The sequence below is a fragment of the Orycteropus afer genome, unplaced genomic scaffold, assembly GCF_000298275.1.
Source record: "Orycteropus afer afer isolate SDZICR_OR568_19922 unplaced genomic scaffold, OryAfe1.0 scaffold00139, whole genome shotgun sequence".
NCBI classification, from domain to species: domain Eukaryota; kingdom Metazoa; phylum Chordata; class Mammalia; order Tubulidentata; family Orycteropodidae; genus Orycteropus; species Orycteropus afer.
Genome location: NW_006921726.1, coordinates 2,300,607 through 2,317,959, shown reverse-complemented (window position 1 = coordinate 2,317,959; position 17,353 = coordinate 2,300,607). Strand labels below are relative to the sequence as shown.

The 17,353-nt window shown below is 39.2% G+C and overlaps 1 protein-coding gene across 1 annotated transcript in view; it reads left to right on the top strand.

The window, feature by feature from the left end:
* The window catches only part of ZNF624 (zinc finger protein 624), a 59,326-nt gene extending 51,163 nt beyond the window's left edge, over window positions 1–8,163 (top strand). Inside the window, exon 5 of the mRNA XM_042781623.1 lies at window positions 5,948–8,163. Coding sequence (XP_042637557.1) covers window positions 5,948–8,163 — 2,216 coding nt within the window. The remainder of the gene's footprint in view (window positions 1–5,947) is intronic.
* Window positions 8,164–17,353: the final 9,190 nt, after the last annotated feature.

Genomic DNA, 17,353 nt, shown 5'->3' with positions numbered 1-17,353 from the left:
GGGTTTGAACTGCCAACCTTCTGGTTCGCAGTCAGGTGCCTTATGCGCTGCGCTACACAGTATGCGGTCAGAATATTAAGGCTTTGAAATAGTAGACTCTTAGCAAGTTGAGTTTCTCTTTGGCTCTCCTAGCCTTAGAGAGTTGAGTCACTGTATTTGTTGGCACATCTGCCAATCACTCACTGTTTACTTGAGGGCAGGACTAGAGGCACTCTTGTAAAAAATAGAAAGATTTTCCTGTCTTGCAGAAATGCAAGGGGCTAGTTTCTTCCTGTGGATCCATTTTCCTGGTTACCCTGAGATAATAAAATTTTGAACTAGTAAGAACTTGAGCAAAAGCCAAATTCCTGTATTTCTCTCCTATCCCTCGGGAGCCATTCATTTTATTTTGCAGCAGAGTTCCTGGTTTATTGGGGAGGAGGGGGAGGTGAGAATTACTCTCATAAGTGATGTAGAGAAAGATTCTCCCTCTTTGTAGTCTTATTCTTCCCTTTGCCTTCAGCTATTTCTTGGTGTAGTTGCTAGAGCTCCAAGTTCATCAGCTCCACTACATTGTCTGTGCTCTTTTTTTTTTTTTTTCCTCCCCCTTAAATTGTTCTAGAAGAGTGGAATGCTAGACTACCTTCATTGCCATCTTGGGAGAAGAGCATCTTTTATTTTCTTGAATGTACTAATCATGATTATCTTAAAGTCCATGTTTGAGACCTCAATTATCTAGATCCTCTTTTAGGTCTATTTCTTTTACCAGTTTTTTCTCTTGTTTTTCTTTCATGTGACTTTTGTCTCCTTGTGTACTTGTTTATTTTTTATAAGATGTCAGGCATTAAATACGAAAACCTGTAGCCAAAATTTGAGGGTCTGGATTATGGACTCTTCTTCTATAGAAGATTGAAGTTTGTTTTTGGCAAGCTTTTAGGCTGTGAGCTCTAACAATCCTCAGTCATCTTAGGTCAGTTACAAACAGTGTAGTGCCTAGCGGGTCAAACCCACCAGCCACTCCTCGGAAGGAAGGTTGGGCAATCTACTTCCGTAGTGGTACTGCCTCAGAAACCCAAGGAGGAGTCGCTATGAGTCAGGTCTGACTCCACAGCACATAACAACAACAAGGGTTTGTTTCTGAGTGATTTGGCTTATTTCTTATTTTTTTCTTATTCTCAGAGGAAAGACCTTAAAGGCTCTAGTCGAGCTCTGGGAAGTACAGGGTTCCTCTCTTCACTGCTTGCATTCAAATCTGAGAGTCTCTTGGAAGTTCTATTGACTTATTAAGCCTGTCAGCCATTTCATATATGCATGGGAGACATCTTTAGGGCAAAGGTTCTCCTTTTTGGTTTCTTTCTCTTTGTAATTCTTTAAAGACTTGGTAACTCTCAAAATCGTATAAACAGATTTTCCTTCTCTGTTTTTCCCAACTTTTCTAATTGTTTTCAGCAATAATTTTCATCCAAATTACCCAATCTGATAGTTCCAAAGTACAAATGTAAATTTTTTTAAGTTTTACTTCGTCGTCTTATTTGGCAATGACATATTACTTCTACTCAAGAAAGATGAGGATATTGAAATAAATGTTTTTTATTTCTGCTTCTTGTTATTTTGGATGAGATTTTACTTTCACTCAAGATAGATGAGGATTTGGCTCACATATATAGTGAAGTTACTGAAAATATGTGTGTTAAAGATGAAAATTTCTAATAAAATAATAACTTTTCTATGCCCTAATGATATTTTATAATTTTTTAGTGAATTTTAAAGTGAAGTTGTCAACGTTCCAAATTCCTTCTGTTTTTACATTTTAAACTCATTATTGGTTCCTGAATTCCACATTGGAGTTACATATGTGTTTTCTATAGCTTTTATTCTGACAGGGAAAATAAAAGTTAATTAAATACAATATAATGCCCTAGAGCAAATAAAAATATTTATTTCAATGGTTAAAACGACAACAACATTATGACAGAAAAGGAATTTAAATTTTATAAAGTCAAAATAACCTAGATAAAATGTAAAACAGACCCACTGCCATTGAGTCAATTCTGACTCATAGTGGCTCTATAGGACAGAATACAACTGCCCCCTAGAGTTTCTAAGGCTGTAAATGTTTATGGAAGCAGACTGTCTAATCTCTGTCCTGTGGAGTGGCTGGTGAGTTTGAAATTCTGACCTTTTGGTTAGCAGCCCAATGCTTTAACCACAGCACCACCAGAGGTCATTAGATAAAATATATTGCTCAAAGGTCAAAGTCATTAAACCATTCTCGAATCCACTGTGGAACAGACCTTCAATTGCATATATGCAAGTTAAGGTTGAAGCTGAAGACAAAACAAGTCCACAGGAGCCAAAATATGACCTTGATTATATCCCACCTGAATTTAGAGAGCATCTGAAGAATAGATTTGATGCACTGAACACCAGTGACTGAAAACCAGATGAATTGTGGGATGATATCAAGAGCTCTGGTAGCATAGTGCCTAAGGCACTTGACTGCTAACCAGAGGGCTGGTGGTTCAAACCCACCAGCCACTCCTCGGAAGGAAGATGGGGCAATCTACTTCTGTAGTGATACCACTTCAGAAACCCAAGGAGGGCTCACTATGAGTTGGGTCCAGCTCAACAGCACATAACAACAACAACATCAAGAACTTCATATATGAAGAAAGCAAAATGTCATTCAAAAGACAAGAAAGAAAAAAAAGACCAAAATGGATGCCAGAAGAGACACTAAAACTTGCTCTTGAAAGGAGGGTAGCTAAAGCAAATGGAAAAAATGACAAGATAAAAGAGCTGAAGAGGTTTCAAAGAGCAGCTCCAGAACACAAAGTCAGTTATTATAATGAAATGTGCAAAGACCTGGAGTTCGAAAACCAAAAGAGAAGAACACTCTCAGCATTTCTCAAGCTGAAAGAAATGAAGAAAAAAATCAATCCTCGAGTTACAATATTGAAAGATTTTATGGGCAAGATATTGAATGATACAAGAAGTATCAAAAGAAGATGAAGGAATTCACAGACTCACTATACCAAAAAGAATTGATCAGTGTTCATCCATTTCAGGAGGTGACATATGATCAAGAACCAATGATACTGAAGGAAGAGGTTGAAGCTGCACTAAAGGAAGTGGTGAAAAAACAACGCTTCAGGAATTGACAGAATACCCATTGAGATGTTTCAACAAACGGATGCCTTGCTGGAGGCACTTACTCATCTGTGCAAGAGATTTGGAAGACAGCTAACTGGCCAACTGACTGAAAGCAATCCATATTTGTACCCATTCAAAAGAAAGATGATCCCACAGAATGTGGAAATTATCGAATAATGAAATTATTCAACACAAGTAAAATCATGTTGAAGATAATTCAAAAACAGTTGCAGCAGTATATTGACAGGGAACTTCCTGAAACGCAAGCTGGATTCAGAAAAGGATGTGTGTGGTAGTTCAGGTTATGTGTCAAGTGGGTGAAGCCTGGTTTTGAGTGACTGGACAGCTAGATGTGGTTATTCCCCATGATTAGGTTGATAATTAACTCCATGGTGGAATTTACTGGAGCAGCTGAGTAGCTGCCTTAGGAATGTGGTCTGCTTCTAGTATATTTGCAGCTTTGGGAAAGGTCTCTGCAGTGTTTTGGCATGCTTGTACCCTGAACGTAGCTGAGTCTTCATTCAGCACCCTGCCATGTTTCCTGCCAATCTTGAGACTGTCTCTGGACTTGAACTAAACGCCTCTCATGTTTTTTGGTAGTCTTGGGACTGTGCCATTTTATTTGTCAACCTTGGGTTTGTCAGCCTCAGCTGCTAGCAGCTGTCTGAGTTAAAAGAAGCCTCTAGCTTCAGTGGCCTGGGAGCAAGAGGCAGAGTTGAAGCCCAAGGTTGAGGGGTTTTTATCCAGCCCCTAGAACTGGCACTCAGACTTCTAGCCTCCTAAATTGTAAGAGAATAAATTCCTGTTTGTTAAAGCCACCCATTTGTGCTATCTTCTGTTAGAGCAGCACTAGAGAGCCAAGAAATGGAATGAGGAATATCATTGCTAATGTCAAATGGATGTTGGCTGAAAGCAAAAAATGCCAGGAAGATGTTTACTTGTGTTTTACTGACTATGCAAAAGCATTCAACTGTGTGGATCATAACAAATTATGGATAACATTGAGAAGAATATGAATTCAGAACCCCTGATTGTGCTCATAGAGAACCTATACATAGATAAGGAGACTGTTGTTTGAAAAGAACACGGGGATACTACATGGTTTAAAATCTGGAAGGGAGTGTGTCAGGGTTGTATCCTTTCACCAGACTTATTCAATCTGTATACTGAACAAATAATTAGAGAAGCTGGACTGTATGAAGTATAACTTGGCATCAGGATTGGTAGAAGACTCATACAATCTGTGATATGCAGACAACACCACCTTGCTTGATTAAAGTGCAGCTTTACTGGTGAAGATTAAAGACTACAGTCTGCAGTATGGATTACACCTTAAAATTAAAAAAAAAAAAAAAAAAAAATCCTCACAACTGGACCAATAAGCAGCCTCACAATAAATGGAGAAAATATTGAAGTTACCAAAGATTTCACATTACTTGGTTCCACAATCAGCACCCATGGAAGCAGCAGTCAAGACATCAAATGATGAATTGGCACTGGGCATATCAGCAAAAGAGCTCTTTAAAGTGCAAAAGAGCAAAGATGTCTCTCTGAAGACTAAAATGCTCCTAATCCAAGCCATGGTGTTTTCACATGCATGTGAAAGCTGGACAATGAATAAGGAAGACCAAAGAAGAGTTGACGTTTTTCAGTTGTGGTGTTGGCAAAGAATACTAAAAGTATTCTTCTGGATCGCCAGAAGAACTAACAAATCTGTCCTGGAAAAAGTGCAGCTCGAGTGCTCCTTGGAAGCAATAATGGCCAGACATCATCTCACCTACTTTCGTCACATTGTCAAAAAGGGACCATTCCCTTGAGAAGGATATCATGCTTAGTAAAGTGGAGGATTAGCAAAAAAGGGGAAGGCCCTCAAGAGATGGATTGACACAGTGGCTGCAATGGTGGGCTCAGGTATAACAAGGATTGTGAGGCTGGTGCAGGACCAGACAGTGTTTTGTTCTGTTGTACACACAGTCACTATAAGTCAGAGCCAACTCAATGGCACCTAGTAATAATAATGACAGCAGAATACACAAATGCTTTTGACCCAATTTAATTTTAAACATTTAAGGGGTAATTACCTCAAAATGAATTAGAAATTTTAAAAATTGTCACAGTATTTTTTAAAATAAAGCAAACTATTGGATTGAATATAAAAACAAGTTGTGAGACCACCCCACAATATTAATTTTTAAAAAAGAAAGGTTCTTTTAGAATAAATAAAATGTTAGAGCTACCCTTGATAACCAGTAATAATCACTGTTAGAACTGTCATTAACTTTTATTTTTTTTATTTTATTTTATTAATTTGATCCATTTGTTCAGCCACTTTTTGAAACGCAAATTATTTTCTTCCATAACAGATCTATAAAAAGGTGAGTACAAAGACCTGAATAAGCTGCTCTGTCAGGGAAATTTGAGAAAACCTTCACAAAAAGATGTTAGTGGATAGAGAATGAAAATAGTTAGAAATTATGTTTGTGTAGAAATGTCTGATTTGTGGAGTAAATGGGAAGCAATAACCTATGAAGAGCACTCTCTAAGGAAACATGGCTCTAAAGGGAGTAAGAAAAGGAAGAAATAATTGAGAGACTTACATTTTCTTACTAAGTAAAATCTCACTTATTTTACTACTTTGGTTGTTTGCTTAACCAGCTCACCTTAGCCCTACTTTGTTCCTAGAAAACAAGAAGAATTTACAAGCATTTGACACCATATATTCATTATGGTCCAACTTTGTCTCATTATTTTGTTTAGTGATATCTCTCAATATAGAGAACAGAAGTCATTTGATTTTTTTCTTTTTTTTCTCTAGAGTTGGAGACCAAACTGGCAACCAAGAATGTTGTACTAACAGAGGATTTTTCAAAAGAAGACTTATCCCAGGGGACCATAGTGGAGAAACTTAGAGAGAATGGTCTGTGGGATTTCAGTCTGGGAGGAGCATGGAAATGGAATGACAGGATATTGAGATTACAAAATAATCAGCAGAGTCATTTGAGTCAAAGAATGGTTACACATAAGAACAATCTCACTAGTCAAAGAGGCTTTAGGTTTGGATCTGTTCTTTTTCCAGAACCAGAAGTTACTACAGAGGAGTCCCACAACAAATGCCAAACACATGAGGACAGTTTCACAGAGAATTTAGATTTTGCTACCAGTACCCCTTTGGAGAGGAAAATGTGCAAGGATACTGAAAGCAGCAAAGCCATAAGGCATACTTCAGAACTTACTTTAAAAAATGAAACTAATTATAAGGAAAAGCCCTATAAATGTAGTACATGTGAAAAAGCCTTTCGTTATAGGTCTTTACTCATTCAACACCAGAGGACCCACACTAAAGAAAAACCTTATGAATGTAATGAATGTGGGAAAATGTTCAGCCAGCCTTCATATCTTACTCAACATAAAAAAATTCACAGTGGAGAAAAGCCCTATAAGTGTAATGAATGTGGAAAGGCATTTATTGCTTCTTCATCCCTTATGGTACATCAGAGAATTCATACTAAAGAGAAACCTTATCAATGTAATGTCTGTGGAAAATCCTTTAGCCAGTGTGCTCGCCTTAATCAACATCAGAGAATTCAAACTGGAGAGAAACCCTGTAAATGTAGTGAGTGTGGGAAAGCTTTTAGTGATAAATCAAAACTTGTAAGACATCAGGAAACTCACACTAGAGAGAAACCCTACAAATGTAATGATTGTGGGAAGGCCTTTAGGAATAAGTCATATCTTAGTGTACATCAGAAGACACACACTGAAGAGAAACCATATAAATGCAGTGAGTGTGGAAAATCTTTCAAGAATACTACAATTTTTAATGTTCATCAGAGAATTCATACCGGAGAGAAACCCTTTAGATGTAGTGAATGTGGAAAAGCCTATAGAAGTAACTCAAGTCTTATTGTACATATAAGAACTCATACTGGGGAAAAACCCTATGAATGCAGTGAATGTGGGAAAGCATTCAACCGTATAGCAAATTTCACTGAACATCTGAGAATTCATACAGGAGAAAAGCCCTATAAATGTAATGAATGTGGGAAAGCATTCATTAATTATTCATGCCTTACTGTACATCACAGAATGCATACAGGAGAGAAACCATATAAATGTAATGAATGTGGAAAGGCTTTCATGCGTTCTTCATCCCTTATTATACATCAGCGAATTCATACTGAAGAGAAACCTTATCTATGTAATGAATGTGGGGAATCTTTCAGAATAAAATCACACTTAACTGTACATCAGAGGATTCATACTGGAGAGAAACCATATAAATGCACTGACTGTGAGCGAGCTTTCACCAAAATGGTTAATCTCAAAGAGCATCAGAAAATTCATACTGGAGTGAAACCCTATAATTGTTATGACTGTGGAAAATCCTTCAGAACAAAGTCATACCTTATTGTACATCAGCGGACTCATACTGGAGAAAAACCATATAAATGTAATGAATGTGAGAAAGCTTTCACTAATACATCACAGCTTACTGTGCATCAAAGAAGGCATACTGGCGAGAAACCCTATAAATGTAATGAATGTGGTAAAGTGTTCACAAGTAACTCGGGCTTTAACACTCATCAGAGAACACACACTGGAGAGAAACCATTTAAATGTAGTGACTGTGGAAAAGCATTTAGCCAGATGGTACATGTTACAGAACATCAGAAAATACATAGTGGAGAGAAACCCTATAAATGTGATGTTTGTGGAAAAGCCTTCAGGAGAGGTTCATACCTTACAGTGCATTGGAGGACACATACTGGAGAAAAACCCTATACATGTAAGGAATGTGGAAGAGGTTGTATTACTTTATCACAACTAACTCTACATCAGAGAATTCACACGGGGGAGAGGCCCTATAAATGTGAAGATTGTGGAAAAGCCTTCAGAACTAATTCAGACTTTACTGTACATCTAAGGATGCATACTGGAGAAAAACCTTATAAGTGTAATGAATGTGGAAAAGCCTTTCGGAGTAGCTCAAGCCTTACTGTACATCAAAGAATACACCAGAGAGGAGCTTGATAAATACAGAGAAAAATAATTCGTTCAGATACCAAATCCATAAGAAGAATCTTATAAACTATCTGCTTCATGAATATGAGGAGATGTTCTGAGGCATTTCACCAAGAAATAACATTGAAGAGATACTCTGTAAGCATAATGAGTATAGAAAAGCATTTGGTCAAATATTAGAGGTCATAAAAAAATTACACTAGAAAAAATTAATGGACAAATGAAATCTTCCATCCAGATTTCATATTCATTCAACAAATTGTCTTCTATGAATTTTTTACTTTTTTTTTTTCCACTTATGTTGGTTTGCCTGTCTTCTTATCCATCTGAAGGAGATATTTATCTGTTTTAGGTATTAATCCTTTGTCGTGTGTGTTATAAGGTCTTTCTAAATCTAGAATTTGACTTTACACTTTTTTACATATAGCAAAATAAGCCACAAAATATTTTACTTTATATATTAAAATACTTTTTCCTTTTTATGTTCTTTACTCTTTTAGTAAAAAGTGTCTCTTTAATCCCTAGGTTGTACATGTTCTTGTTACTTGATGTCAAGTTGGTTCCGACTTATAGTGACCCCATGTATAACAGAACAAAGTGTTGCTCAGTCTTGCACCATCCTCTCAGTCATTGGTATATTTGAGCCTCAACTACTGTCTTAATCCATCTTATCTATTGACCCGCTGATATCCTTTTCTATTGATTGGTCTTTTCTGAGGATATGTCCAAAGTAGGCAAGAGGAAGTCTCACCAATCTCACTCCTAAGGAGCATTCTGGCTGACATGACTGATTTGTTTGTTCTGGCAGTCCATGGTATATTTAGTGTTCTTCACCAAGGTTATACATAGTCTCCTAAACTTCTAAGATTTTGATAATACTATTTTTTACATTGTTATTTAATTTATCTGGACTGGATGGGTATTCATAGAAAAGCAAATCCACATGACCTTTAACATATGAAAATATTTCCTAAATAATATTCAGAGCAATACAAATTAAAATACCAGTGGAATGTCACTTGCACCTCATTGTGTTGGCAAAAATTAAGAGATCTTTTTTAGAGTATTTGAGGAACCATGTACTCTCCTAGAAAAATTGTACCAAGTTATATTTTCACCAGAAATCCAGGGATATATTTTTTCAGATTTTAAATATACATATATTTTGACCCAGCAGTCTCACTTCTGAGAATTTGCCTCATAACAATAAAATCAACACAGAAGAATACATATAAATAAATATTGAAATACTGCTTGTGAGGGGAAAAAAATCCATGGAGGAGAAGATGAATGCTTATCAGTAGGGTAATAGTTGAATAGATTGTGATATAGCATAGTTATGAGTTAGCATGGAAGCCACTTAAATAATGAGTTGTTGTTGTTGTTGTTGTTGTGTGCCATTGAGTCGGACCCAACTCTAGCGACCCCTCCTTGGGTTTCCAAGGCAGTATCGCTATGGAAGTAGATTGCCCCATCTTCCTTCCGAGGAGTGGCTGATGGGTTTGAACCACCAGCCTTCTGGTTAGCAGTCAAGTGCCTTAGCCACTATGCTACCAGAGCTCCCAAATAATGAGTTAGCACTAGTTGACTTCAAGGAATTTGCTCAATGCATTGATAAATAATTGCTTTATTACAAAGATGTACAAATACAAGATTTCATTTTTATTGAAATAATGATCAGTCCCATATGTGTGTGTAATCACATATGCATATGTGATTAGATGAGCATGGAGACACATTTGGAAGAATATCCACCAGGCTGTTAATATTGGTTACTTTGGCAGGAAGTAGAAAATGGGAAGTGAAAAGATAAACAAAATGAGACTGTGAAAAAAGAAAAATGTAAGTGCAGCAAGTATGGTATAAACTCTTTATGTAAAATTATGTATTTGTATGTACTTTTGAGAGAGAAATGAAGAGATGGTGTCCAAAAAAATAATGGTGGCTGTTTGAGGGTTGGTGGATTGTGAGATATTTTTTGTTTTCTGCCTTTTTTGTATTTTTAATCGTTTCTTTGCAAAGTACATGTAATATTTACAAACACAGGAAAAAAACTATGCCTATTTTCCTTGTGAAGTTGATTTATTGGGTGCCTATTATGTGTCAGGAACTATCCCAACTACTGGGTATACAGTGTGGTGTTTGGGAAGGGGTAGAATCGTGAATCTGAAAACATGAGAATTGGTTCTGATGCTGCATTTATGCCAAAGAAGGTACCCAGCACCTCATTTCTACTTCCTGTGTTTCATTTGGAAGAGGGTGCAGACAAAGATAATGGAAGTTCAAGATCAATGAAAAATATTCACGAATATCTAAGAACTATGTGTCTAAGCTATAGACTAGATCACAAGCCTTATAGGGAAGTTCCATTTTCAGTGACATTCAAGCAAAGGTCACAACAGCTAAAGGAGTTGTCTTGGCACATGTGTCATGCAGTCTCACAAAACCTTGCATGATGGAGTGTAGACAGGGGGAACAGTCAAGCACTCTCAAGCCCATGAATTGAGAACATGGGTGTTCTAGGAGGACTACAAGAAGTCTATACTCAAAATGAGCCCAAAAGTTGTGGCCCTTAGACCAGAGGCCATAACAGACCATAGACCTGATAGCCAAAATAGACAATGCATAATTAGGTAAGAAAAGATCAGATACCTCTACCACAATGCCAGAATAAGTATTTGATATTGATTAGGGGATGTTGGATTAAAAATAATAATAATGAGCTTTCTCCTATATAAAACAAACAAACAAACTCATTGCCATCAAGTCGATTTGACTCATAGCAACCTTTCCTTGGGTTTCTGAGGCAGTATCACTATGGAAGTAGATTGCCCAGTCTTCCTTCCGAGGAGAGGCTGGTGGGTTTGAACCACCAGCCTCCTGGTACCAGTCAAATGTCTTAGGCACTATACCACCAGAGCTCCCTTATATGTGAATAATTGGACATTATGTTTAAAATTACCATCTCTGATTAAATTTTAATAGTGGAATTTACTGTTACCAAGAGCCTGATCACATAATTAACATACCACTTAATGATTAGAAACTTTGAGGGTCATACTATGAAATAATACCCTTAAGCTGCTGTCAAAGAGTTGATATGGCTAGATACCAACTCTATTGACTACTCTAATCTGCCTCCTACTGCTTACCACACCTATACCCCATCTTCCAAACCCACCTCAAATAGAAGCATTTCAAGAAGAGAGGAATCAAATGGCCAAAGACAAGGTAAGAAATGGAAAATGTCTGTTGACTTAGGGGATGTGCATGGCACAGGCCACCTTAACTAGAGCAGTTTCAGTGGAGGGGTAGGTAGGATCAAAAGCCTAGTTCTGCTGTATACTGGTATCTACTTTTAGGTCCTCTTTTATCCTTTTTTGTGAAATGCTTGTTGTAATTTGGCCATTTTTTTATTGTGATCTTTCACATTTTGTTGATTTGTAGGATTCATTATTTATTATGTATACAAGGCCTTTTGAAATATTTGTATTCAGATGTCTTCCCTCATTCTGAAGCTTGTCCTTTCTCCCTCTTAATTATATTCTTTGATGAATAGAACTTTTTTATTTTGATGAAGAATAATCAATATTCTCATTATAATTAGTGATTTTTGTGCCCAATTATAAAATTATTTTCTAACTCAAGGTCATGAAGATATTTTCCTCTAAATATCAACTGTTTTCACTTTTAGATCTACAACCCATCTGAAGTTAATGTTTATGTATGACGTGGAGTTGTGAAGGATTTCATTTTACTAAGCCACTCCTCGGAAGGAAGGTTGGGCAATCCTACTTCTGTAGTGATACTGCCTCGGAAACCCAAGGAGGGGTCGCTATGAGTTGGGGCCGACTCGACGGCACATAACAACAACAACAACAACAAGATCCATAAGCAATGCCTATGGAAGCAGCAGTCAAGAAATCAAACGACCTATTGCTTTGGGCAAATCTGCTAGAAAAGGCCTCCTTAAAGTGTTAAAGAGCAAAGATGTCACTTTGAAGACTAAGGTGCAAGACTAATGATGCAAGCCATTGTCTTTTCAGTAGCCTCATATGCATGTGAAAGCTGGACAATAAATAAGGAAGACTGTGATAGTTGGAATTTTCCATCATCTTGGCTGGACTACAATTCTGAGTGGTTTAAGCAGTTGTGATGTGGGTTATTCCCATGATGAGACTGGATGTATATGTTTTGTGCAGCCAGTCCGTTGAAAGGGTGTTTCTCTTCGGGTGTGGCCTGCTTCCAATATATTTATGGACACCCTGGGAAAAAGAGACACTCTTCAGTGGATCAGGATCCTGGTGTGTTGCCTACAGCTGTCTGTGAGCAAACAATCCACCTTTCAGCCTGACGATCTTGGATTTGTCATTTGTTGGAGTCAACAGCTGGTGTGCTGCCTGCCAACCTTGAGCTGGTGAGCCCCTGCAGCTGCATGAGTCGGGAAAAGCCTCCAGCTTGATGTTTGATCCAAGAACTTGGGATTTGCCAGCTTCTTTAAGTGTGTGAACCATTTTCCTAAGTTAAATATCTCTCTCTCTCTGTCTCTCTGTCTGTCTGTCTCTTTCTCTCTCCCTTTCTTTCTCTCTGTGTGTGTGTGTGTGTGTGTGTATATATATATATATTTTTTTTTATAAAAGCTCTGGTAGCATAGTGCCTAACACATTTAACTGCTAACCAGAAGGCTGGCAGTTCAAACCCGCTAGCCACTCCTCAGAAAGAAGATTGGGCAATCTACTTCCATAGTGATACCACCTCAGAAACCCAAGGAGGGGTTGCTATGAGTTAGATCGAACTCCACAGCAGTGCATTTGGTTTTTGGTGTGTATGTATGTGTGTATATATATATATATATATACACACACACACATACATACATATATAAGCTTTACTGATTTTGCTTCTCTAGAGCCTAACACATTTGGTACCAAGAGTGGTTCTAGAGAGACAATAATCATAATGATGGGCTTCCTAAGTTGGTTCTTACTGATTCTGACCTCCAGCTGCCCAGCCACTCAACCAAGACCAATGAAGTGGACACACAAACTTAACTACCACAGTTCCACCCATAGTCTGTTTCAGTTAGTACCACTCTGACAAAAACATACCACAAATGGGATAGCTTGAAGAAACAGTTTATTCTCTTACAGTTTGGATACATTAAGTCCAAGCTGAACGTGCTAGGCTCTAGGGGCTGGGTGAAAGCCCCTCAACCTTGGGCTTCAGCTCTGCCTCCTGCTCCCAACCCACTGAAGCTGGAAGCTTTTCTTCACTCAGCTGCTGGCTGCTGAGGCTGACAAGCCCAAAGTTGACAAGTAAAAAGGCACAGTCTCAATGTTACCAAACCATACGGCAGGCCATTAATTCAAGTCCATTAAAAGTCACAGGGTTGGCCGAGCATGGCAGGCTGCTGAACAACACAGCTACATGCAGGGTTCAAGCGTGCCATCAGCTAGAGACTGTTCCCCAAGGCTTCTCCTTATATACAGGAAGCAGACCTCATTCCTAAGGCAGCTACTCAGCTGCTCACAGTAGATTCCACCATGGAGTTGATGACAAGTCTTATCATGGGGAATACTACATCCAGCTGCCCAGCCACTCAGCCAGGCCCAGCCAAGCTGACACACAACCTAAACTACCACAACTCCACCCCTTGTCAATTTGGCACCTGTGCAGATCTTCAATGGGTGGCATCTGTACAGATCTCCTTCACTGGTGACTCCAGTTCCCTAGTTCCTGAGTGGTGACCTCAACCCCTTGGCCTGGTGGGCCCCATTGCGTTACCTCTTGGGCATGGTAGCCTTGCCCCCTCTCTCTTGGGCAGCGACTATGACTCCATCCCACTAGCTCACATGAACGAACAGCCCCACACTCCAGAACCAAATTGGTGAAACCTAGGGGGCTGTGGTGGTTCCACCCCCTAAGGCCATGGTCCTACCCTTGAGGCTAAGGTAGCTCTGCTTCCCATTTCCTTGGTCTCACTGCTTCTGCCAATTAATGCCTGAGGGCAACCCACTCCGCCAGGAATCTTCTTGCCCAAAAGACATTTACTTTCTTGCTCCATGGGCTGGCCAACCTGCTACTCCATTTCATGCCAATCTCTTCCACCAAGTAACTCCCAAGGCAACCCACTCTGCCAGGAAGCCACCTACCCAGTGGCATCCAGGTTTTTCCTCTGTGGGGTGGTAAGGCTGTCACTGTCTCATGCAGGTCTCTTGGCTCTGCTCGTGGCATTTCTTATGCCAGTCTCTTGGCTCTGCTCCTGCTGCTCTCATGCCACATGCCAGGGTCTCTCTGCCAGGGTCTTGGGTCAAAGATGCACTCCACTCCTGTTTCCACATTTCAGGTATCTGTCAGAGCAGTACCCCACTCTCTTGGTACCATATTCTGTTCTGGTTACCTGGTGCCCCTCTGACAGAAATATACCACAAATGGAATGGCTTTAACAAACAGGAGTTCGTTCTTACAATTTAGAGGCTTTAAGTCCAAGTTCAAAGTGCCAGGCTCTAGGGGCTGGGTGAAAGCCCCTCAACCTTGGGCTTCAGTGCTGCCTCCTGCTCCCGGCCCTGAAGCTGGAGGCTTCTCTGCACTCAGCAGCTACTGGCTGCTGAGGCTGACAAGCCCAAGGTTGACAAGTAAAAAGGCACAATCCCAATATTACCAAACCATATGCCAGGCCATTAATTCAAGTCCATTGAAAGTCCCAAGGTTGGCCAAGCATGGCAGGCTGCTGAACAACAACACAACTACATGCGGGGTTCAACCGTGCCATCAACTAGATACCATTCCCCCAAGGTTTCTCCTTATATACAGGAAGCAGACCACATCCCTAAAGTAGATTCCACCATGGAGTTGATTACCAATCTCATCATGGGAATACTACATCCAGCTGCCCAGCCACTCAACCAGGCACAGCCAAGTTGAAACACAAACTTAACTACCACTGTTGTTGTTATGTGCCATTGAGTTGGACCCGACTCATAGCAATCCCTCCTTGGGTTTCTGAGGCAGTATCACTACAGAAGTAAATTGCCCCATCTTCCTTCTGAGGAGTGGCTGGTGGGTTTGAACCACCAGCCTTCTGGTTAGCAGTCAAATGCTTTAGGCACTATGCTACCAGAGTTCCCTTAACTACCACAGTGCAAGACTAATGGCATAAGCCATTGTCTTTTCAGTAGCCTTGCATGTGAAAGGTGGACAATGAATAGGGGAGACTAAAGAAGAATTTATGTATCTGAATCATGATGGCAAAAAATATGGAATATACTTCCTCAACATAAAGAAAATGAAAATCCTCACAACTGGACAAATAAGCAGCCTCATGATAAATGGAGAAAAGATTGAAGTTATCAAAGATTTCATATTTCTTGGTTCCACAATCAACACTAATGGAAGCAGCAGTCAGGAAATCAGATGACATAATACACTGGGAAAATCTGCAAAAGACCTTTTTAAAGTGCTAAAGAGCAAAGATGTCTCTTTGAAGACTAAAGTGCGCCTAACCCAAGCCATGGTATTTTCAGTAGCCCCATATGCATGTGAAAGCTGGACAATGAATAAGGAAGATTGAAGAGGAGTTGATGCTTTTTAGTTGTGGTATTGGGAAAGAACACTGAAAGTACCCTGGACTGTCAGAACCAGCAAATCTGTCCTGGAAGAAGTGTGTCCAGAATGCTTCTTGGAAGCAAGAATGGCCAGACTTCGTCTCACCTACTTTGGTCATGTTATCAGAAGGGACCATTCCCTGGAGAAGGATATCATGATTGTTAAAGTGGAGGGTCAGTGGAAAAGGAGAAGGCCCTCAATGAGATGAGTTGACACAGTGGCTACAGCCATGGGCTCAGGTATAGCAAGGATTATGAGGCTGGTGCAGCACCGGGCAGTGTTTCGTTCTGTTGTACATAGAGTTGGAGCCAACTCCACGGCACCTCACAAAAACAATGGACTGCCAAAAGAACAAATTTATCTTTCTGAAAGAAGTACAGCCAGCATGCTCTTAGAAGTGAAAATGGCCAGACTTCACCTCTTGGACTTTGGTCATGTTTTCATGAGGCACCAATGCCTAGAGAAGGATAACACAATGTAACACAACGCACTGTCGAGTCGTATCTAACTCATACCAACCTTTCCTTGGGTTTCGGAGGCAGTATCACTACGGAAATAGATTGCCCAGCCTTCCTTCCGAGGAGTGGTTGGTGGGTGTGAACCACCAGCCTTCTGGTTAGCAGTCAAATGCCTTAAGTACTATGCCATCAGAGGAGGATAAGATGCTTGATAAAGTGGAAGGTCAGCGAAAAAGAGGGAAAGTCCCTAAACAAGAGGGATTGATACAGTGGCTGCAACAATGGGCTTAAGCATAGCAATGATTATAAGGATGGCACAAGACTGTGTAGTGTTTCATTCTATTACACATAGGGTTCTCTGTGAGTCACAGCTGACTCGGTAGCACCTAACAAGAACATGATATGAAGTATTTGTCAAAATTATTTTTTCCATAAAAATATACAACTTACCTACCATAATTTACTGAAAAGACCATCTTCCTCCCTCCCTGTCAGGTTGCAAAAGTCTCTTTATCATAAATCAAATGACCGTAAATACAAGGATCTATTTCTGAAGTAATATTTTTGTTCTATTATTCTATTATTTGTTTATTCTTCCACCAATACCAAATTTTCTTAATGAAAATTTTATCCAGTAGTGCATATTTTCTAACGTTGTTAGTCCTGTTAAAAATTGTTCCTGCTATTCTAGGCCATTGGCATTTTCACATACATCTTTGAATTACTCTTTTTAATTACCACACACAAAAAAAAATCTGGGATTTTAACTGGGACTACACTGTATGCAGATACTAATTTATTTTTCTTGAAATAGGGAATACTAAAAATCTGGAGGCTTCCAACCTGTGCCCATCTCTTCATAAAGAGATGATACATACGTAATATATAATTAATAATAGATATAGATCTATAATTATATACATATTTTAAGAAATTTTGTATTTTTTCAGTGTAGAAGTTTTGCACACTTTTGTTAGACTTGCATAGTTGATGTCTTCAATGTTATGTTATTTTAATTTTATTTTCTGATTGCTATGATATATCCGGGAGCTCTGGTAGCATAGTGGCTAAAGCACTTGACTGCTAACCAGAAGGCTGGCGGTTCAAACCCACCAGCCACTCCTCGGAAGGAAGGT